The 24,175-nt window shown below is 36.1% G+C and overlaps 2 protein-coding genes across 5 annotated transcripts; both read right to left on the reverse strand.

Moving 5' to 3' along the window:
* Nucleotides 1-191: 191 nt before the first annotated feature.
* On the reverse strand, nucleotides 192-16,279 carry LOC117910886 (chloride channel protein CLC-e). The gene is made up of 7 exons (XM_034825069.1): nucleotides 15,586-16,279; nucleotides 9,348-9,738; nucleotides 7,587-7,787; nucleotides 3,451-3,917; nucleotides 1,873-2,424; nucleotides 1,198-1,406; nucleotides 192-867 (listed from the first exon to the last, which is right to left on the reverse strand). The coding sequence occupies exons 1-7, from the start codon at nucleotides 15,970-15,972 to the stop codon at nucleotides 813-815; spliced, it is 2,262 nt and encodes a 753-aa protein (XP_034680960.1). The 5' UTR covers nucleotides 15,973-16,279; the 3' UTR covers nucleotides 192-812.
* Nucleotides 16,280-17,584: 1,305 nt separating this feature from the next.
* On the reverse strand, nucleotides 17,585-22,977 carry LOC117911297 (ankyrin repeat domain-containing protein 2B-like). Of its 4 annotated transcripts, none has more exons than XM_034825611.1 (9): nucleotides 22,891-22,977; nucleotides 22,765-22,806; nucleotides 21,649-21,791; nucleotides 21,007-21,219; nucleotides 20,752-20,900; nucleotides 20,413-20,605; nucleotides 19,579-19,671; nucleotides 18,131-18,265; nucleotides 17,585-18,033 (listed from the first exon to the last, which is right to left on the reverse strand). In XM_034825611.1, the coding sequence occupies exons 2-9, from the start codon at nucleotides 22,796-22,798 to the stop codon at nucleotides 17,929-17,931; spliced, it is 1,065 nt and encodes a 354-aa protein (XP_034681502.1). In that variant the 5' UTR covers nucleotides 22,799-22,806; nucleotides 22,891-22,977; the 3' UTR covers nucleotides 17,585-17,928. The 4 variants fall into 4 exon arrangements, with proteins under 4 accessions (XP_034681502.1, XP_034681500.1, XP_034681501.1 ...); XM_034825609.1 differs by having other exon boundaries at nucleotides 21,649-21,803; XM_034825610.1 differs by lacking the exon at nucleotides 22,891-22,977 and having other exon boundaries at nucleotides 22,765-22,884.
* Between the last annotated feature and the right edge of the window lie 1,198 nt (nucleotides 22,978-24,175).

The raw sequence follows: 24,175 nt of genomic DNA on the forward strand, positions 1-24,175 counted from the left end.
TGCTTGCCTTAATGCAGTGTCAAAGTCTCAAATTCTTTCCATTGAAATGCCTAACCCATATGTGCATTTTTTCTAAACAGTATGGAATATATTGATGCTACACTTGAATTTGAAATTCTTTTTACATTATCTTAGTGAATAAAGACTTTCATCTTTGTTCTACAGAAAAGGAATAAAAAGGGTAAAGTCTATGACTAAGAAATTTTCTTGAATTCAAGAAAATTAAAACTTTTCAGGCTATGTACATTCAAAGATGATAATCTTACAGTTGCATGACTCTGTAATTACATTGCTTTGATTTGCTATGTCAACTACAAAAAATCAAAACTCCCAACACAAGTGGATGAAACAAAAATAAAACTCAAAACACAAGGCCATGAAACCAGTGAATTAGCTCCTGATGCAGTCAAAAAAAGGGATCATTTGTTTCCTCAAAAAGTTTTACAAAAAGCTTTAGGAGTATATCGAAAGCCAACTTTTCTGTGGCTGGATTCACATGAGGATGATTAAGATGGGTTTCATTTTTCTCTTCTTCTCTTCGGATCCTTTAAGAATATTGTTCCTCTAGGATTTCTGCATTGCAATACCAATGTACTAAACCAATCTTCCTTAATCAGTGATCTTCTGAGCGTGAGATCAGACCTACTGTGCAGAACCAGATTACTGAAATGTGAAGCTTACCTGCAGGAGATGGATTCCACAATCGTGAAATCTTTTTAGCTTATAAGGCGATGCCTTCTTTGGAGCAATTCTTATGGCCTTGCCCAGTAATGATATTAATACCAAGACAAACTTTGATCCTGAATCAGTGATCATGCCTTTTCTGGTGTGGAAACATAGCTCAGGTATTCTCTGGCTGCTACTGCCCTGCATGAAAAAGAAACCAGGAACCTTAAGCAAATATAAAATATGTCCAAGAATAAATTAAAGAAAACCCCCAAGGGTTTGCTTGAGCAATAACCTCGCTCTGCCCTTTTTCTGGTGGTAGAAACTGTTTTGACAATACATTCATCTCTTTCAAAATTGAATCAAGCCTCGTAAACGTTAATTTTAAATGATATTTCAAAAAAGTTTCTGTAGGAGAGCTGAGGGCAGATGGGACGTGATGTCAAAGCCTATTGCATAAATCTGCAGGGAGGTCCCTGAAATGGATTCTGTATGAATCATTACCGCATTGTGGAAAGTTAATATCCAAACCTGAAAGCAAGGCTGATGCATTCCCTGTCCAAGAGGCCAACTGGATGCCCTTTGTGATCTTCAACATGATCTGAGATAACTGGAAGTTGATTCACACCAAGTGTGTTCATGATCATTTGAGCAGAAAAGAGATTCATGCCTGGTGTTACTGTCCATGGCACTCGGCATTTTTCACCATCCAAAGAACACATTTCAGATACTAAAACCTCCTGTAATGGAACAACAAATTAGTCAAGATTACGTTCGCCAAGCAAGGTGCAAAAACTGACTTGGATCTATCAAATGATTTCCAAGCACCTGGAGTGCCTAAAATCAGCAAGTCTTTAATATAAGTAGAAATTTGTGTATATAGTTTTCAATTATTCCCTAATTAAGCTTTCTTTGAGCAGTCCTTTCCCTGCCACAATCAGATAAAAACAATTCACAAAACCACTTTCAACCTATTTCTTGTATCCATTTGAAATTTGCAACTTCCCATGGCAAACAAACTGCTGACTTGCCCTGAGTTTCTTCTTACTGGACTTATTTTCATTGTTTCTTTCCTTTTCTCCCCATTTACAATTAAACCTGGATTTGAAATTTGCTCATGCACTCAATTTCAACCAAGTTCAGTATAACTGAATGTTTGAAAATTAATTCTAAGGTCAAAAACTCATTAAAAGTAGGATGGAATACCTTGGATCTTCTGATTCTAGCTTTTTCTCTTTCGCTGAACTCCTGAATGTCTTCAAGTGTCAGTAAACCGATCAAGAGATGGTCATCATCAACGATTACTGCACACGTCTGCTTTTCCTCGAGCATTAGACTCACTGCCTCTATAAGTAATGTACTCATCAGGACAGTCACATATCTTGTTCTCATGGCTTGTGAAACAAAAATCCTCTTTTCTAGCTCTTTTGTCTCACTATTGGAATCATCAACACAGAGTGAACTTTCAACTTCACAAAGGTTACTTGCATATGATGCCTTTGCAGCAACTGAATAACTAGAAGAGAGCGCACTGGGGTCATGGGAAGATAAATCTGGTTTCTGAGTATTTCCCTCTTTAAGTTTCCCAGGATCCCCAACATCCTTTCTCTTTGCCTGCCTAGATGTAGTCCATGAAGACAACCCTACAGCTCCCAGCAGTGGTAGAACTATCCTATAGTCCTGGGTCAGTTCAAAGAGAAGCAAAACTGCTGTGAGAGGCACTTGACACACTCCTGCAAGAGTAGCAGCCATGCCAACCTGCAAGTTGAAGCTCCTCAATAATAAGCCACATCATGGTCTTGCATATTGAAACAAGATCATAAATATTAGCATGGAATGAAGAGAAAAACAAATTGATATTAAAACCATGTTGCAAGGTTTTCAATCCCAAATGCTACAATTCCATTTTTTCTTTTTTCCGTTTTTTGTTTAATGCCTTTCTGTCATATAAACTCAACTCAATGAACTTGAAAAAACCACTTTTCAACAACTTGGGATCATTTGACCATTCTGCTATATCTCAGGCGACAATTTTGTAAAATCAGATCCAAGGTGCATTACTCCCCATGTTTTCCTTATCCTATGGACTAAATCAGCACATCAGTACATGCTGAAAGTAAGGCTGCTTAGCAATGAATAGTGTTTTCTCAAAACCACACAAGCAAAGGAATATCAGTTTTCCTGCAAAAAGGTGCAACAAATGGCAAGAACATAATGAAAATTTTTATATATCAGTCAAAGGTTTATGGCATTCTCGATCAATAGAGACAAGCCAAAGAAAGTTTGTGCCCACCTACAACTAGTAACCATTTGTATGGAATTATGAGAGTATATTCGACAACAACGCAAATCTAGAAGTTAGTTTATGAGTAGAGCAAATCATTTTAAGTATTTAGCAAACAATGGAAGATAGTTTTTTATAAAGGGTTTCATTTGGATATGTTTCCATTCCATAATTTTGATCAGGGAAATCACAATTGAGATGGTTAAAAAGAATCTTGAAGTTGAATATTGATGCAGAGGTTTCCCATCATTTTTTGAAAAAAATTAATAATGAGTCACTTCCAGAAACAAAGAGGACCTCTGAAACTGATGATGATGGCAGATCTCATACTTCTGTAGAACAGGTGATTTCCTTCCAACCATGAATATAACATTTGTTTTCACAAATATGAAAATAGAAATGCATCCAAACACCTTTCAAATTTTCTGGTGGTGTGGCAGATATGAAATTCTTAAAATAAAATATTATCTTGCTGATATAATAGTATCATAGAACAATACCAGGCCATATGCTTGTGGTGACGCCACTTCCAAAATGGAGAGATGAAACATTGGATTGGACTGGGAAATGGCAAAAGTAATAAATTTTCCATAAGCCATTCCTGTTGCTGCACCAATAAAGAGAGATGGAGCATAGTAGCCTCCTACTAATCCAGAGGCCCGGCACAAGGAAGTTGCTACTATCTTGACAGCTACTAGCTGAAGCAATAAATCAGCAGAGAGGCCTTTCACAAATGGCCGAGATTCCAACAATATGTCAACATTCTCAAAACCCCAGTAAAGAATTTCAGGATAAGCCAAGGCTATAAGCCCAACAGATAGGCCACCCAATACAGGAAATGCAGCCCTTGGAATGCCAACAGCCTTATGGACATTGTCAATAGTTACCAACATGTAAGATGTGCACTTAGATAAGGCCAACGAAACCAACCCACATAGGATACCCAGCAAAAGATACAGTGGAAGTTCTGAAATTGAATTGAATAGCTTAACACCCAAAGACCATACGATTAAAATAAAAGCTTAGAATATCCACATTTAAAAATACTTGAGTTGTGTTTGAAACAAATTATGAAGGAATCTTTCAGTCTACTTATTGCAGAATCCATTCTCTTACTAAATAAAGGAATACTTAATCAAAGTTACATTTGGTAGAGCGCACCTGCCCTGACTAGTGTAAATGTTCAAGTAGGGAATTGACCAACCACCTGTGCCTCCAGTCACCTTCTGTTATGGAGTTATGACAGGGATTGTTTTGGTGCGGGAATAATCCCCTTTGTGAGGCTTTTCCATCTTTGTTTGCCTTAGCGGTCTCTAAAGATGCGTGGGTAGCGGATTGCTAGGATTCTTTGGGGGATGTGGGGGGTTGGATTCTCCGTTTCTCTATATCTTTTAATGATTGGGAGGTGGAGGCGGTGGAGAGGCTCCTTTCGACCCTTCAAGGAAAGAGGCTAGCTGTTGGTTTGGAGGACAGAGTGATGTGGAAAGTATTGAAGAATGGGATTTTTTCTATAAAACCCCTTTACAATTCTCTTGATCCTAGCTGTGCAGTCCCGTTTCCGTGGAGCATCATTTGGAGCCCTTATGTTCCTACAAAGGTGGGTTTTTTTGCTTGGGAAGCTTCTAAGGGGAAGGTACTAACCCAAGATCAACTTAAGAGGAGGGGCTGGATTTTAGCAAACAGGTGCTTCTTGTGTTGTGCTGAAGAGGAGATGATAAATGACATCCTTGTTCATTGCCCCAAGGCGAGGGTTTTGTGGGATCTTTTGTTTTCTTTGTTTGGTGTTAATTGGGTCCTCCCGCTTACAGTTAGAGACACTCTCTTAGGTTGGTTCACTTTCTTTGTGGACAGGAAGCGTGGAAAGACTTGGCGGGCAGCTCCTCTCTGTTTATTTTGGACGGTTTGGAAGGAAAGAAACAAGATAGTTTTGGATAATGAGGTTTTGTCGATTCAAAGAATGAAAAATTCTTTTGTTTGTAGTCTCTTCTCTTGGGCTAAGTCTTGTTTAGATGTAGGACCCCTTTCTTTAATTAACTTTGTTGATTGGTTGGGTTCTTGTTGAGGGCTGGTAAGTGCTTGCCTTTGTCTTTTGTCTTTTGGTGACACATGTATACTCCCTATATGCTTTGGGCTGCCTTTTAAGCAACCTTTTTCTAATATATCTTCTGTGGGTTTATCCATAAAAAAAAAAAAAAATCTTCTTCCTAGGTGTTGACAATTTTGTTTCATTTCTTACTGTGACAGGTGCATCATACTTCCATTGGTCTTATCTGTTCTCAATCAACTTCAACAGTTTCCGAGTTGATCAAGCTTGAGGTATACATGCATTTAGAGATAGTAAGGTTTAAGAAATGGCTATCAAAGACAAACTTGGGTTTGCTTTGGTCAAATACTTTAAAAAAGAAGTCAAAAATTGGATCCAAAGGTTAAACACTCAAATACCTGATAGGGAGTGTTCAAACATCCTTCAAGACATTCAAATGCACCCCAAAAATGTTCAAATGTTCAAAATCCTTGCAAGATGTTTGGACATTGGTCATTTTTTTATTAAAATTTTTATTTCATCTTTGTATTTTTTAGGGCATTTTTGTAAAATTGAAGGTATAATGGTTTTCCAAATATAAGTCCTAGGTTTTTGGGTATAAATTAATAAGTTTGTCTTATTGAAATATATTCATGAGAGATCAACCATCCCTATAGCCATAGTATTTCATCTTTCAATCTTTTAAGACAATTCTTGAAAGAAATCTAGCGAACTAAAGGTTGAAGATTTGATTCATTGAAACCTCAATACCGTTTTTTGAGGTGATCCACTAAATAACATAGTGAAGTGTTATGTAAGAACATTTTTTTTTTGATAAGTAAAGAGAATTTCATATATAAAGAGACGCCAAAAAAGCGACTCAAGGTATACAAACCTATACACCCACCACCAAAAGGCGAAAGAAAAAGAAAAAGGAGAAAAAACGTCCAGTTGGCCCAAAAAGTGTTATGTAAGAACATGGAAAAAGAGTATAGGTGCTGACAGCATAAGACCTTAGGGAGTAGAAGCATCCCATTAGGTAAATCTGTGTATCCTCTTCTCATATTTAGTGGATTGTTTTGTGATTGATAGACCTTTTGTGGCTTTTTATACCTAGGGGTTTCTAGGTGGTTTTTCCACGTTACATGATGTGTCAATTGTGTGACTGATTTTTATTTTGCTTATGATTGATCTATTTTTACTCATAATTGGTATATTTGTCAAAAACAAATAAAAATCAGGATATACATTACAATTTTTGGGGCTACCTCACTTGGACTACTATTCAACACCCTCCCCCCCACACAACACAAAGAGAATTTCACAGATCAAGATAAGTTCTTTCACTAGGTTTTCAGGATGAGCCTAATGAGGAGATGCTCGAGGAGAGGAGCTATCCTATATAAATTATTGGGTAATCTGGCTTAAGAGAAATGCTGGAGTCTTTAAGGTAGGAGTAGATCTATGGATAACCCATGAGAGGCTTTGTGTTATCTCACAACTCTTTTGATGTTTTTGTCCAAGGAGTTCTCAGGTGTTCCATTTAGTATCATCTTACTTGAATGAATATTGATTTGTCTCCCTCAGAGAGCAGGTTCAATATCAGGCTAAGCAGATTCTCCTGCTAGAAGAACATTTGAAATTTAACTTTGATGGATGCCTCTTGGTTAGATGGGTGTTGATTGCCCACTCAAAACCATGAACAATTGTTAGGGCTTTCTGAAAGCTAGTGGGCACCGGTTGGCCACTGAGGCAATAATTCTAGTGCTACTGGAAAGAGTGATAGAGGCTAAAGTCTGGAGTTTGGGCATCCCAAACCAAATGATTGAGGAGGGCTCAGCAAAAATAGCTTCTCAGGTGGCTCAAGATAGGAGTGGGTCATGGAGGTACAAATATTAGTGGCAGAAGATAGCATACATCACCAGTGAGGGCTTTCTGTTCCTTAGAAGTCTAAATCAGCAAACTAGGAAACCAATGGGCTTCCCAAGAGAGGAGCCTCAGCCCTCCTTTGTTTTGTTGGGGATTATCTTCCTCCTTAAGACCTTTGGGTCATCATGTATAGGGTTTTTGCTATCTCTTCTTTGTTGATCGTTTTTGTTTCATTTTTCTTTCTGCTTGAACTGCTTCTATTTCAAAGGATCTCTCATCTCCCCTTCTAAATTCTTTAGCTTGATAGGCATCTCTCTTTGTAAACTCTTGTATCCTACATATCATAATTTTCTTGTTTATTACAAGAAAAATCGTGTTTAATATTCAAATCAAATCCCATTCAGTATGTCTCAATACTTCAAGTCCTTAAAAAACAATAGATTAGTGGTGACAGCCACGTATGGTAGCAAATGTGGTGACAGCAATGGTGGAGGTTTTGATGATGGTAAGGTAAAGCATGGGGTTGAGGGCTATAGTGCAGGTAATTGTGGTACTGATGGTAGTAACGGGTTTGGTGGAGGTGGAATCAACTACAGGACTTCCAAGAGGAATTCAAAGTATTAAGAGAGCAATTGAGGTAGAACACACCAAAATGTCAGGGGGTCTATACACAGTTTAGTGGGTGAGCTGCGTGAGCATATGTAAAGAAAATATTTAAAAACTAAATGGAGATTAATAATTTACCACCAGGTGAACGGAAATCATATTCTGGGACCTTGAAGGCTGGTTCAGAACCAAGACCAACTTCTGACACTACAGATGCTATTACAGCACTGAGTATAACCATAGAAGTAGTATTTTGGAGTGACAGGGATGAATCTGCTGTTGAGGGCCATAAGACTGATTCAACAGCAAAAAAACAACCAGCAAAAGCAGCATTGAACCCTGTGAAAGCACAAGATCAACTTAAATGCTAAGATAGCAATTGATATGGGTAACAAGAGAATACTGCCATTTCTTAGTTCAGTCTTTGTAGCATGCTTTAAAATATTGGAAATGTAAGAACAAAGAACATCATAAAATTAACAGAATATAAAATCCAATTTTTTCTCTTTTTACTAGATGATAAAAATGAATGCTTCATGTATAACAAGTTGCAAATGCCATGGACATAGTTCTTTTCCTAAATATTGATTCATTCCTCTAAATGCTGTATTGGATACTTAAATACAGTTATGTTTCTACTTTGTGTTTTGACAGCCATGTGACTTGGGAGTAAGTTGCTTTACTCCATTGTTAGTTATTATTTAGAAACAATAAGAATGGGTTGCTTCATAATGCCCTATTTTGTTAGGGTTTGAGGGAGAGAGCGCTTTACTATTCAACAAATTTAAGAGTATTAGCAGTCCAGTGCACTTTATTTTCTGAGTTAAGAAAGCAAGAGAGACTTTGCTGAGATTGCCAGATACATTTAGATTCTGTATACCTGACAGCTGCATAGCTAGTGTGGAACACTGAACGTCTATGTAAGAGACAGACTCAAACAAATTTGGAGGATGGTCAAAAACTTATCAAGCTGAGTGTCAGATTGAGCTTGGAGTGCTAAAGAAACAAGTGTGGTACTTCAGCTTGTTGTGTTGAAAAACAAGCCTTAACAAACCTATATAGAGGCCAACCAAAAGCTGTTTATGAACAAGTTTGTTCATAACCTTAATTATGAGAATGAACATAATGCAAGCTACCTTGGACAGGTAATGTGATATAATGAAAAGGCACATTAGTTTCTCTGTGAACTACTGGCACATCCTAAGTGATGTGGAGGATACAGAATGTTGACGGAAATTTATTTGTTCAAGTCTTTTGAGTTATATTAGAGAAGTGTTATATAATACTGCTGTAACTCTTTTAAACTAGGACATTTTATTGGTTTTAAGAATAGAATAGGAATACTCAATTGTTGCTATAATAGGTAGAAAGAATTCTGAGTTAACGAATTATACACATAGACCTCTTCAATCTAAAACGAGATCAGATTAGGCAGAAAAAGAAGAGATAACCTTAGATCTCACAAAGGCTTTCTAAAAATTTCACTTAGAAAAGAAATCACTGAAGTCTCATCATCAAATGGGGAGTTTCAATGAGTTTCAGCATGCCTTAATAAGTTCCAATTGCTTCAATTTAATTCATAAAACTTCCAAACATCCGATACACAAACAAATTTTTTACAACAGGTAAAATATTAGAAATATAAAACTGAAAATTATAGATGAAAAAAAGGAAAATGAAGATACAAAGAACAGAAGCAAGCAGTATGGCACACATCCCCATGTCAAATGATAATATAAATAGCGACACATTTGCATAACATGTTAGTGAACATCTCAATTTAGAAGCCAAACTGGAGTTTGTGTTAAAAGAAGGTTGGCTTCATGCTGAGGTTAAAAGAGACTCATAATTTGTGCATGCACATGAATAGAAAAAATATAGCAACAGAGAAATGCCAACCAGAAGAGATTCCAGCAGCTGATCCTGCAGCAACAAGAGACACCTTTCTTTTGGAGCTTTTATCAAACAAAGAACTAACACCCTTGGCGATGGATGCACCTATCTCAACGCTAGGACCTTCAGGCCCCAATGAATTTCCAGTACCAAGGGTGACACAAGCAGCCACCGCCTTCAAGAATGGTTGAAGTGCAGCCTTTATATTAGAAATCAAGTTTCCGTCTCCAGGGCTCTGCAAAGCATCTCGAAGAACATTTAACCCACTTACAAGCAAACCCCCACATAATGGTACTAGAATTACTCGTTCCCAGATAGCTTCAATGGGCTCCTCTCTCAACCATGAGGCACCTCTGTAGGGAATCCCATCCCAGGAAAAATCACGAATTACATGCACCTAAAAAAATGAGTTAAATTAGTTCTCAAAATCCATCTATAGGTAATAGAATTCAGAACTGTAGTTCATCATTTAAGAAAGAACAATTCAACTAGGTCCACTAACTAAAATTGTTAGAGCATGATATACATCGTAAACCCAAATCCTAGCAGCTTAAGCTTTTAGGCAAGCTGATGTTCAACATCGTATCAAAGCTCTGATTAACTAGAGGCCTCTCAATTCCTCCCTCTATCTGATTATTTGTGATTACACATTTTTAATTTATCTACAATAACGTTGTTTGTGACTCTCACATGTAGCACGTCATTCGGGTGTTAGAGCATGATATGCATCATGGGTCTAAAATCCTAAAAGCTTAAGATTCAACATCTGCCCTCTTTTTTGAAACTAATCAAGAGTCAAGACCTTCCACCAACAAGTTTCCAATGCTAAAGAAAAAACCTTACTTTCAATGGAACCTATGAATCCCAAATAATCCCCATTGGAAAAGAGCCCAAACTCCCCAACTTGAGCACAATATAGACAGACTTCACAAAGAAGGAATCATTCCTTGAGCCCATCCACACTACCTGATCCTCCTCCTTACAAATTCACCACCTTGCTTTGCAATGTAGAAAATAGATACCCTGCATCATCCATCTCTCAATCATTTAGATTCCTAGAAAAACACTAGTTCCAATGGCTCTGCTTGCTACTCTAGTCCCACAACTCCTGTACTCAAAGCCTTTTTTGATGAAGGTAAATTAAAAAAAGTTGGAAAAGAAGCACAGAAGTGCCCATCCCCACACCACCTATCCTTCCAAAACTTCACCCTGCTCTGATTCTCTACAAAGAAAGAAATTCTACTACTAATGGAATCCTAATCCTTCCTGATAACTTTCTACAACCCAACACCATACCCATCCCTAATGTGACAAGACAAACATGCTCATTTTTCCTTCCCCATATTTTCCACTTATAACTTGTCTCCAAAAAGCTCCTCTTTCCAACGTAAATTGTCAACTGCACTTGCTTAAGAGAGCCTTACTAAGCCAAGAAAGACTTTAAATCGCCAACTCTACATATAACTTGTGATGTAATTGGTTTCCATTTCTAAGGAAGATTAGTTATTTCATCTTTCCATTAACATCAGTTAAGGAACATGATTTAATAAGGAAGATTAACATTTTTTTTTATAGATAAGTAGAGCTTGTATTAGAAGCGCCTAGAAACAACGAAAATAGTACACACGAAGTATACAATCAAAACGCCAAAAAACTAGACGAAAAAGACAAAAAACCTTTCCCCTAGCTAGACATATAGCCATTCTATAAAGTCAATCATAGACAAAGTATGATCTTCTATAAACACCCTAGCCCAATTTACAAAAGTATACAAACAGAAATGTTTTAAAGCTTGGTTCGACCGTTCGATATCATTGAATGCTCTTTCATTTCTTTCCTTTCATAAGGTCCACATTAAGCATAAAGAGGCAGCCCTCCAAGCCTTCTTCCTCCTCTTACCCACAAAGGCACCATGCCAACCAAGCAAATTCCTTTTAATTGAAGAATGCAAAATCCACTACACACCAAAAAGGGAGAAAATTAAACTCCAAAGCATTGTAGCCTTTTTACAAACAAAATTAAATGATCACTAATTTCCTCTTTCTCTTTACACAAGTAGCACCTATTCAGCATATTCCATCCCCTTTTTTTGAGCTGGTAGATGGTCAAAATTCTGTTCCAAGATGCTTCCCAAGCAAAAAAGCTCACCCTCATAGGAGCCCAGGACCTCCAAATAAGATCCCAAGGAAAAGAGTCACTATAGGCCCTAATGAAGAAGTAGTAGAGGGATCTAACAGAGAAAATGTCATCCCTACTTTCTTTCCAACTCAAAACATCTTCCACTTCTCTTCTCACTACCATATGATGCAATTTTCGGAACAAGCCCTCCACCTCTTCCAATTCCCAATCATTAAAATGCCTTGAGAAGTGAGGATTCCAACAACCCGACTTCCCACTCCCCTCCCAAGCATTTGACACCCACTCATCTTTGTTAACCGCCAACCTATATAGGTTAGGGAAAGCTTCTTTCAACGTTTGGTCTTTACGTCATAAGTCCTTCCAAAACTTGATCTTTCTCCCATTCCCAACAATAAAGCGAGATCTGCAACGAATACCCTCCCATTCTTTTCTAATGGCTTTCCACACCCCCACACTGTAGCCTGCCCTTGCTACTCTCGAACACCACCCTCCTTCCTCTAACCCAAATTTATTGATCATGACTTGTTTCCAAAAGGACTCCCTTTCTGCCGCAAATCTCCAACTCCACTTCCCAAGTAAGGCTTTGTTTAGAGCCACAAGTCTACGAATTCCTAAGCCTCCCTCCTTCGTATCAGTACAAACCAAACTCCAATTCACCAAGTGAGGTTTTTTCTCTAAGACACCACCACCCCACAAAAAGTCCCAGATAAGAAGTAGGGAGCTTCCCAACTCTATACCCCATCATTGAAACAACATCCTCCAAAGACTCAATCCTTCCTAAGGGGATAGCTTTACTTTTATCTCTATTCACTTTTAAACCGAAGATCACCTCAAACCACAAAAACACCCAACTCAAGTATCTCAGATTTTCGCTATAAACATTGCAAAAAATTAGAGTGTCATCAGCAAATAGGAGATGGAGCAAGTCCGTCCCTTTCCCACTGCTTCTTCCCATCTTAAACCCCTCAACGAGGCCCCCACAACTAGCTCTAGACAGCAGCTGATTGAAAATGACCAAATGAAAAGATAGGGAGATAGCGGGTCGCCTTGTCTCAAGCCCCTAGTGTTGCGGAAGAAGCCGGAATGAGTTCCGTTGATTAAGACTGAAAAGCTAGTGGTGGAGATACACCACCTGATCCAACTAATCCACCTTTCTCCAAACCCCATATTAGACATGACAGCAAAAAGGCAATCCCAGTTGACATGATCAAACACCTTCTCAATGTCCAATTTTAGGAGGAGGCCAAGGACATTGGCCTTTAACCTAGAATCCACAGCCCCATTTACAATCAAGGCAGCGTCTAGAATCTATCTACACTGAATAAAGGCATGTTGGTTATCTGAAATCAACACCCTCACAACTGACTTCAACCTGTTTGTCAGGACTTTGGCAAGAAGCTGTACAGTCCCCAAATTGATCGGTCTAAAGTCTTTCAACTCTTCCGCACCCCCATTTTTTGGAATTAGAACTAAGAAAGTGGAGTTTAAACTCCTCTGGAACGTGCCAAGGCGAAACAAATCTTTGAAAAGAGTCATAATCTCAGCTTTAGTAAAATCCAAGCAAAAGTGTCAAAACGCCATGGTGAAGCCATCTGGGCTTGGCGCTTTGTCACCAGAAAGGCTGGAAAGGGCTTCAAACACCTCTTCTTCAGAAAATGACTCTTCTAAACTTCTGGTCCTTTCTTCTCCCAGCACTTTTAATAGGGGAGATTAACATATATTTCACAATAGAGAGGAATTGTGTATTATAGCCAAACCTCCTAGGAAGTCATGAGCTTTTCCTTATAATCAAATAATTGAGGATCGAACTCCTAGGACACCTGACATCATGTGGCAAGTCCATGAAGTACAAACCTAGTAGCATACAAGGGCTATAACTAGAAATTAGAGAATGTAGCTCAAGTCGAGTCTATTACCTTTAGTGGAATAAGCAGTGAATTTAAAGTGGTTCCATTATAGTGATGAAAACTAGAGGTATCCAAGCCACAAATCCTATTGATACATTAGGCTATGTAGTTTATGATTGACAATTTTGTTCCATTCATTCTGGAATAAGATCTTTCTGGATCGTGTCTTATTCTTTGTTAAAGACTCAAGGTTGTTGATTGATCAACTGGGATGACACAGGTAGGTACAAAAAAGATCCAGGAAAAGCAAGTTATTGTTTAGGTTGGCATGGTATGGATTGATTGTTTTAAAACAGGGCAAAAACGTTTTTTTATAAATTTTAAGAGATTGGCCTAAGCAATCAAGCACTAGTCTCGGTGCTCAAGCACTCACACCTGAATCTTCCAAATTTCTGGAGATCCATCTTTGAATATGTCTAAAGGTTTATATTTGGGATTTTTCTAGAATTGGTCCACCAAGCCATTGGGCTTGTATATATACCCTATCAAAATAGGTTTTTGAGTTTGATACAAATGTTTAGAATAACCTAATTTGTCTTCCCATTCCCAAAACCCTCAAAGAAGGTTTCCGTATTTCCATTGAATTATGAAGGAGATCTACATCCTTTTAGACACTAAGGTGAGATCCATTAGGAACACATGAGTTGCTGCATTGCGAACATGAAATGTAGTATAGATACTGGAAAGTAAGTCGAAGGGTAGCGTCTACCAAGTAAATCTGAGGTGTTGCATTACGGATGTGGAATGCAATAGAAGTACTGGAAAGTAAGTTTAAGGTGGTGTTTGTTTTTTGGCTGAATAGAAAAAGTCAAATATTTGGTTTTTTCTATTCAACTAAAAGTAACCTGTTGACATTATCCAACATAACTAAACTAAACCTATTGATAACAAGTTTACTTTAATTATGTTGGACGATGTCAACAGATTACTTTTAGCTTAATTGGCTTTTTCTATTCAGCCAAAAAACAAACACCACCTAAGAATAGCGTCTACCAAGTAAATTTGTATATCGTATTCTCATATAGTGGATTTAGATTTGAAGTCTATAATCCCATGGTTTTTTTATCTCTGCATGTTGTGTGGAGGTTTTCCATATAGAAAATCTTGTCTAGTGTGTTGATTTGTTTTTAAACTTCCCTATATTCTCAAAAAAATTAACTGGATTAAAAATGATCAATTTTTAGGTTAATAAAAGTAAAAAACACTTATTCAACACCCTCTAGGTTTTAGCCTACTAGATTATTGATTTTTCAAATCCACTGACAAGAGTCACAAGAACCCCATAATAAGACAAGCAATGTCACTGATCTCCTTACAGATGTGGCAAAGTGACCATCGGTCAATGCTGGCTGCACAAATGAGTGAGTGATTCTGTTTTGGTTGCTCCAAACTTAATGTGAGCTAGATTACCAATTGAACATTCACCAGAGATGATTTATTACCACTAAACCCACCAAGGAGGCAATCTTCCCAACCACCCACCAGCAAATCCCCAAATGGGAATAGCTTTAGATGGATAGCAAGTGGGAAGACCAAACCCATCTCATAACAATTACAAAGCTCCGGTTGGGACTGTTCATGAAAACAGTTTTTCTGTTCTTCAGAAAATAGTTTTCTGTTTGAGTTAGAAAACTATTTTCTAACCTATAAAACACTAAAGACAAACTTCTGATGGAAAAAAATTTAATGAGAATTTGTTCTAAAAATAGACTTTTTTTTTAGAGAATATAGAGAAGTTCTTAGCAATAAATAAAAATATAGAGAACAATTTAAAAACTTTTGCATTATACATAAATGCATAATACTTTCGTTGTAGTGTTCAGAGCAATAATTATACATGGTTCTTTCATTAAGAATAAGCTCAGGAAATTGTTTTTCATATTTGAGTTCCAAAATAAAGTTGTGTTCTCGAAAACAACTGAGAATTGTTTTTAAAAAACTGCAAAAACTGTTTTTTGAAAACAGGCCAGACATCCCCACTTCCCATGAATAACCAAAGGAATATATATACGTACACACAATACAACTTATTTAGGTTTATGATGGAATCCTCCGTTCCGATTCTCTTCGGTTAAATCCAAGGTTGTTCAAATATGATAAGCAAGTGCTTTGGTACCAAAACCAACAGGTGTAGTGAATTTCTACTTTCATAATCACTATCATTTTCCGAGAAATGCAAGGAATGTATTGGGACGCACCGCGTTGTTGAAGAGCACAATACCAATGCCAGTGAGGAGACCCACAAAGCAGGAGGACAGGATTGCCAAATTTCCTTCCTCAATCATACTTGTCATTCCCCTCAGCTTCTTATCATCTTTACTGGCTTCGTCTTTGCCCATTTCTTTTTGTTCTCCCCCAAAATTTCTAGCCAGAGGCCTCGAAACCAACCGGCCTTTTTTCCAGGAACCTCCAATCTTGTTGCCATTATTCCCATAATTAAACAAGTATTTGAAAGAATACGGTCTGTTGATCCAGCGATATGAGTTGGGGAAGCGAATACAAGCATATGCACACCCGCAACTCATTTCTCCCACACCACAGCAGAGCGGAGCAGGGGCAGAGGCAGAGCTCAACCTACCTACCATTAAGCCCTAATCCATTACTACCTGGCGTGGAGGCTCTATCTCGGTTTTTTCCACGTCCGCAGAGCCTATCCAGAAAATTAAATTAAATTCAATGGCAAATTTGCAGCCACAACTCCATAGTCCACACCATAAACTTTCTTTCTTACTATCAATTTTGGCCATTAACAAACATGATACGCTGGCCTTTCATCCGATCATGAAGAGCTTGTCGGTTTCCCAATCGCAATGGATCATAATTTTTAATAAGTCTCTTTATTTTTTATTTGGCCTTAAATTTTACAATGATCAGACAAGGGATCATATTTCATGGAATGCTACAGGCGAAGAGAGCATAATCAATCATCTATGCCTTTTCTTTTTTTCTTTTTCTTTTTTCTTTTTTCTTTTTCTTTTTTTTTTTCCATAATTTTTTTTAAAGTTTAAACATGACCTTTTCTTTTCTTTCTTTTCCTTTTTCTTTTTCTTTTTTCTTTTTTATCTTTTTTATTTTTTGTGATTCTTGGTTAGTTTTTAAATATGACCTTTTTCTTTTCTTCCCTTTACTTTTTTACTTCTTTTCCTTTATTCTTTTCTTTAATGAAAGCTAAATACGTTTTTTTTAAAGCTCAAGAACTACTATGGACCCTTTTTTTCATATTTTTAGTAAGTTTTATTTTTATAAGTAAAACAAAAGGTATATATTAAAAAGGATACGTCCAAACAGCATCCCAAAAATACAGAAAGTGTACATGGGCAAAAGCCACATGCATTCATTTTTTTTTTTTTATCTTTTATTTTATTTTATTTTTTATTTTTAATAATCGTGTATGTTTAGATCAAATTACATGCACTTTGTCTAATTACATGGGACCTTGAGGTTAACGACCAAGTAAACCTTTAGTGGCCCTGAGAAAACTCGAACTAGTGACTATTAGGAAGCAAACCCAAGACCAAACTAATGGAGCTATCCCTCAAGATTTTCATTTTAATTTTATTCAATGAAGCCACAAAAATATTGCTCTCAAACTAGACCTAGTCGAGCATTGAAGTAAAATGTATGGCACCGACAGGAGCATTACCTTCCAGTATTTCTATTAAGATGAATAATACTAAACATTCCCTCATAGAAAGGCAAGAATTAACCTACAAAGAAGCAAATTACCCCGTTCCTCCCTAATTTTTTTTTGAATTGTTATCAAATATCCAAGTCAAGAAGTTAGAACTAAAAATACTTGGTTATTATGAAAACTTATATTGATAGACCAAAGGATAAAGACTTACAAAAAAAATAGGACTTGGTTATGGTATGAATCGGTCGAGTAACTTCACCTAAGGAACTAAGATAAAAACTAGTTATTTTAGTTAGTTCATTCGGAATCGGTAATACGTGACCAGGGCATAGAATTAACAGAAGACCAACTTCTTGGTCATGGTTCAGGTGGATTAATTCAGAGGCTTATAATTTAGAAAACATGCAAATTAATGACGGGAACTCACCACTCCTGCTAATGCGTCATAACAGCCGATATATAGCAGCAACTTGAAGATCACAACCTCACTTAGAGGTATATATATATTTAAAGGACAAAGAAGAGACCTACACAGAAATCTTATGTACTTTTGGGTTGGGGAATACGATTAACCCTGCAGCAGACTTGTTATTTGGCCACTCTCAGCCATCCTTGCAATTTACTGGAGCCATGGAGTAATAATTACTAGAATGGGGCATCTACAAATGGCGATGTATTATGGCACACATGATCTAACCCTCAATACATGTAAATTGTACCATGAAGAGGTGGTTTATGTTACTATAATCGTACTGCAATATAGCAACCAGATGGAAGCAAAGATAGCATAGACAAAGCATCAAGTTGGAATGTCCCTCATGCTGATCAAAGCAAATTAGTCTTTAACACGCTCAAACCCTGATAACAGTATCAAAGAGCCAAAGCATACAAATGCCACCATGAACTCTTATAGGAATGCATCCTTCTCAAGCAGCTTCAGTACCTCATGCTGGTTGTTCAGTTTGGCCACGTCGATCGGTGTCTTGCCATCCATGTTTTGGAGAGTGACTGCCACAAAGAGTAAGATAAAAAGAAATGGATCAGTGTAAGTTAAGCCCATAAAGAAACAGAGAGATGTTAAAAAAGAGGCTGTTGTTGGCTTACACTGCAGCACCATTCTCCAGCAGAAGTGCTACACACTCCTTCCTGCCATAACCAGCTGCATAATGAAGAGCAGTGTTCTTGTTCTTATCCAAAGCATCCACCGTTGCTCCAGCCTCAACAAGGATCTGAGCACACTTCACCTGGAAATAATATAGCACAATATGCTTAACTCCGTACAAAGAAGCTTGTTGAGGAAAATTCAAATGCAAAAATAAACTTTTGGCGAGAGTTCCATCCCTCCAATACACGCCAAATACAACAGCCCCACAACACAGATGAAAGAGAGGGCAATTTCCCTATTGATTCATCTGGCTTATGATAGAATGAACAAAATAAATTAGCAGTTCAGAAAAATGTGAAGCTGCCCTTTTAGGCATAATGGTTTGGGAAACACAGGTTTTAAGCCCCTTTTGGATCATTCCCAGATCTACTTATACCAAAATTTTCACCCAGATGGAACTTGTTTATCCAATGCTTAAAAAAGGTCCAGCCCAACATTGATAACTAAGATGAAGCCTGAGAAAGCTGTCTTCCAGGAAATCCCATTCTTCTCCTATAAACTCTAGTATGAGATGCTCTCAAATTGCTTAAAGAGAAAAAATAAAAAATGAAAGAAGAAAGACTTGAAATGAAAGGTATGTACCAAACAAACCAATGTTTAAGAGATGGTGTTGGGAAAGCAATTTAGGATTTAGATCTTCAGAATATTTGAAATTTAAAACCTCATTCCTTGTGTTCATTGCTCAGTTCCTATAGCAAATTTCAATTTCACAGAAAAGTAAAGGGAAATTACAAACAATAAAAAAGGTCATGGTGACTTATATGATGGGCTCATGGCCCCACATAATTCCAACATCTACTAAGGAATCCATAATCCTCAATGTAAAGATCAATGTCATGTCCTCTGATCATAATCTTTCATCGATTTAGGAAGGTATGGGAGTAATTAGTATGTCTAAAATCTCTATGAAACTATGCTTTTCAATGTGGGAGTACTTAATGGGCATTACAGGAGTTGTCAAACCAGTCCCAAGACAACACCAGCAAAGAGCACATAAGAATGGGATGGGTTCCAATTAAATAATGGCCATAAATAAAAGAATAAGCAAAACAAGAACCAACTGGGTTACTGTGATCATTTGGACTTTGGACCAACTAATACACCAAGGAATGAACAAGAAATCAAGTGTATGCACCATGCACATGGCATGTCCCAACAAATGACAAATTGAAGGAAAAGAAAGAAGACAAAACATGTACGGCAACATCCAGGAACGGAGTGAGAGCCATCAACTTATTCTAGCATGACTAACTACCCTGTTGCATGGGATTTGTCCAAAGTATGGATTAGCACTTAGATTAAATCATCATGCCCATACTACACTGAGTAAAATCCATTGCTCAAGAATATATGTATATAAGAAAAGAAAGATCCATTTTTGGACTATCATACCTCACCATACCCACATGCGAAATGCAGTGCAGTCCTTCCCTCTGAATCTTCTTCATCTTTGTCAGCACCAGAGGCAAGTGCATTCTTCAAACCCTAATTTACAAATAGAGTGGAAACTTTCAACCTTGCTAATTGCTAAAAACGAACTAAAAAGATACAAAATATATTCACTTTGTCATTATTAATAGAATAAATGAAAAGACATGTGTGATCTAATTTTGAATTGAGAAGAAGATGTGTACAAGTTCTATCTTTAATTCAATTGGAAAAGGCAGAATAGCACATGAAAACCTCCTCAACATGGGGCAGCACATGGTCTACCACCCATGGACGATGTTAGTAGACCGAAGCAAGCACAATGGAAGAAGATATTATATAATATATTCTGAATTTAACATGATTTTTTCAATAATCACACTGAAAACCAGCAAATTATTCACACATCAACACCCATTCATCTCATGCACAATGCATGCGAGGAGATAAGCTTTCTCTGAAGGATATCCTCCATCCTTCACATAACTATTTCTCTTTCGTAATATGATTCTTTGTTCCTAATTTATAAAAAATAAAAAAAATAAAAAAATAAAAAGAAAGAAAGAAAAACATAACTCTCCAACCCTATTGGCTTCTTTTTCTTTCTTTGTTTCTTCTTTAATTTTTTATTTTTTTTCATTTTGCAATGGCAACTGCTTAGGATGCATTTCTGACTATATTGGTTGGATAAGAGTTTAGCCATTCATCACAAATGCACTTTTCAATTGTTATTTTTTAAAAACAGTTCAACCAAACAATGAGCAGTTGTGGTGGATAATAGCAAAAACTGCATTATACCTCCACATCACCAACACTAGCAGTGTCATGAACAATTGATTCACTGTGATGATGAGCAATTGATTCATCCTCATTTGCCAATTCTTCAGCTTCATCTAGACCTGAATTATCAGCAGAAGCGGCTGCATCCCCTGAAACTGCAAGACCCATTGCTTCACCCAACTTCTGCAAGACATCCTTATCGTTCCAGTATCTAAACCAATAGGGTAAAACAAGGTTAAACAAAAGAGTACATGACTGAAAATTAGATCCAACACATCCCATTTCAAGAAATGAATATTTTTATAGCCAAGGGCTTATAATGATGATAAAATATTTTAGTTTTATGGTGTTAGAAACCTCATCATGGCAGCTGGACCACCAGTCTCTATCTCATCTAAAATAGGCTTCAATGATGGATCTTCTTTAATGCGTGCCATTCTTTCTTCAAGCTGGTCCTTGTGTGTTGGATTAGCCAAATTCTCAAGCATGCTGGACATAGATGGATCCTGAAAAAATATGCCACTGAAATTTAATCTGACAAATGATATTATTTTATAATACATAAAATAATAACACAGAAATAGCTTAAACAACATGAAAGACCGTACAAACCTGCATTAATGCATTACCAAGACGCTCAGCCATAGTCATAAATTGAGGATTTTGCATAACTTGTTGCATGGTGGAATAATACTGTTGTGTGTCAAACTGTGGGATACTCTCTTCAACTGGTGCACCATGAAAAGTCTTTTGGAGCTGCTCTGCCATCTGGTTGAATGCAGGATCTTTTGCAATCTGTTCTGCTAATTCTTTAATGCTTGGATCCTATGGTATCATTCCATAGACATTAATGAGCAATAAACTAAAACTAGTTAATTGAACTTTGAAAAACAAACAATAATTCTTTGAGGAAATGATGTACTACTTAATTCAGCTTCTGGAGAAAGAAAGATGGTCTGGACCAGAACCAAATCCCATAATTAAGAAACATGTACCACGTTGCACATTTCACATTTAAAAGACTTAAGCACTCATCAATGAGTAATAAAATGAATTCCTCAAAACATGATATGAACTATTTCTTTCTTCATCCTAGTACAATCCTCTCTCCCTGCCCTTGGCATTATATAATACTACAATTTAAATTATAGATGAGGTGAATAATCAGAGATGACATACTCAACAAAATGCAATAAAATTGTCTACAAAGATGTAATCTGAATCATGAGGAAGGGCACAGAAAAGATAAAGTACATTAAGCAGGCCGGTCATTGCTGAAAAATCAAAAGGATTAGTAGGTAAACCAGCTCCTGGCACAGAGGCAGCTGCCGCAGCTCCTCTCTGTCCTGAATGTGACTCCCCTGAGGATGAATCAGACTTGGAATTCTCGGCAGAGCCTGTTTTCTCATCTAAGAATATTGGAATACACATGAGAATACTATCACAAAAAAAGTCTTAAAGCAAATAGTCATTCTCTTCTTTTATCATAGAAAAGCAAGAAAATCATGATTAACCAAGTACGTAATAATAAGTATTCAAGCAACATCAGAATAAAAGAGACAAAGGAAGGTAAGAAAAAATCCCTCCGTTTCAGGACATAATATTGCAACATCCGAATGAATTCATACACATATACTAAAAAGCAATCAAGAGCAAACCTTTAAAGAAAATACTGATATGTATTTGCATACACATTTTTTTTTATAAGTATTTGCATACACATATACCACATGTACCTCAAACATATGGGTTGTTGAACAAGATAACATGAAAAAATAAAAATAAAAATCCATAATTTTTAAAGAAATAACCCATGGCATAGAAAGTTTCCAATCGATAAAAGATATAGTGGAGACAGGTGTGTGGGTGATGGTGGAAACAAGTGGTAAAGGGCAAGCACTGCAGGGAAAGGATTTGAGGCCCCCCCTTTGTTTCAATCCATACTCTAAGACTCAGATCTGGATATTCTTCAAAGGATAGCAAATAACAAAAGAAAAAATATTTTTTCCAATTCATGTTTTACCAAGACTTGTTATACAGAGAAATAGGGTTTCATATACTCCCAGGAAAAAATCTTTGTTTATTAATTACCAACAAAATTGCCGAAACACGCAATGCCCCAGGATTCATAAAAAATCCTGAAAAATAAATCAATCTTAAAGCCAATTCTTGCCCAAACAGAAAGCTACTATACCGATAATCCAACACACTGTAACGCAATCCCCAAACTTTGAAACCCAATATTCTGATTGCAAGTAAATTAAAATCAACTGAAGGCATCAAAGCATGATCCAGATCTTTATCGGAGACTACAGGGCGCGAATTTGGAAGAAGAAAAAAAAAAAAAAAAACACACGGAGTGAAGCTTACCCGCCGGAGTATCCTTATCGGATTTGGAAGCCATGAGAACAACTGCGTGGAGCAAAAGATATGAGAGGAGAAATTGAGAAAGAAGTGTGATGAGAAATGAATTGAAGGAGGAGATCGGGAGGGGACCTGTATGTGTATATTATCGAGAAGCAGGGCTGTGCACTCAAAACCCTATTCTTCACCCACAGAAGGACACGTTAGTGGGCCATGTCAATCCTCATCTAGGTAAAATGAATGGCGTATTATAGCCATACCAAACGATGTATGTCACATGCGGATGGCAATCGGCAATTCGCAATTTGGCTGTCATGCACGTGTGTTTGCCGTGCCCCTTCCCTCGGTTTTTTTCCCTTTTCTTTCTTTTTTTTTTTTTTTTTGGTCTTTTGAAAATATTTTACCACGAGAGACCATCTTCTACGGTAAATATTGAAATTATTTTATTCATCTATAATATTTTAAATATAAATATTAATAATAATTAATTACTAAAATTTTAATTATTAAACAATTTACAAATACTAAACACAAAATTTAATGTAATGTGGTTTTTATTTAAATAGACTAAATATAAATATAATATAATATATTTTATTAAATATATATTACATTCGGATTTCATATTCATTCGATATTTTGAAATTATAATAAAATACTTATTTAAAAAAATAATATAATTACTTTATTTATATGAAATTGTTTATTTTTATTATTAAATAATTTGTAACAACTTATCTGTTATGAATTCAAGTGAGATAATATCTATATGGTTAGAAGTATAGATTGAAATATTTGATATATCGGAAATATCGGTGTATATTTTTTCACAAATATCGATGAAGTGAAAATTATTTAAAATTCGTATGAATATTTGAAAAAACTTTAAAAAATTAAAAATAATAAAATAAGTAAGAATACACATTTTAAAATTATCTTATAAGTGTAATTAATATATATAAAATTAAGAAGAAAATATCATAAACAGAGATATATCGATAGATTCGATATTTGAATTTTAAAAATAATAAATATGAATTTTAAAAGTATATAAAGTTATAATTATGTTAAAAAAATATTTGATTTTATCGAATAAAAATAATTTATACATAAATATAATATATATGCGATTGCATTATAAGGAAAAGATCGATGTGATTTCATTATAGTGTTAGATGAAGGGAGTTCATCTCGTTGAATACGATATTTATTTAAAAATTTTAAAATACTTTTATTAAAACATATTTTATTATATTTTAAATAAAAAATTAAATTAATTTATATAAAATATTTTATTTGAAATTTAATTTTTTTAATTTTATTAAAAATATGTAATAATAATTTTTTTATTAATATTAATTTATTTAATAATAAAAATGAAGGTCGATAATTAATAATTATTTATATAGAAAGTGGA

The sequence above is a fragment of the Vitis riparia genome, chromosome 3 (genome assembly GCF_004353265.1).
Source record: "Vitis riparia cultivar Riparia Gloire de Montpellier isolate 1030 chromosome 3, EGFV_Vit.rip_1.0, whole genome shotgun sequence".
Classification (NCBI taxonomy): domain Eukaryota; kingdom Viridiplantae; phylum Streptophyta; class Magnoliopsida; order Vitales; family Vitaceae; genus Vitis; species Vitis riparia.

Bases quoted from the DNA above. Each gene is read 5' to 3' on its own strand.
- LOC117911297 (XM_034825609.1), bottom strand. From the start codon at position 22,798: ATGGCTTCCAAATCCGATAAGGATACTCCGGCGG. The intron at 20,606-20,751 runs GTTTCTAACACC...CTATTGGTTTAG, and splicing joins GGTCCAGCTGCCATGATGAG to ATACTGGAACGATAAGGATG. The intron at 18,034-18,130 runs GCAGTGTAAGCC...TTACTCTTTGTG, and splicing joins TTCTGCTGGAGAATGGTGCT to GCAGTCACTCTCCAAAACAT.
- LOC117910886 (XM_034825069.1), bottom strand. From the start codon at position 15,972: ATGGTAGGTAGGTTGAGCTCTGCCTCTGCCCCTGCTCCGCTCTGCTGT. The intron at 1,407-1,872 runs GTATTCCATCCT...GTTCCATTACAG, and splicing joins CTAGAATCAGAAGATCCAAG to GAGGTTTTAGTATCTGAAAT. The intron at 868-1,197 runs GTTTGGATATTA...TTTTTCATGCAG, and splicing joins TGCATCAGCCTTGCTTTCAG to GGCAGTAGCAGCCAGAGAAT.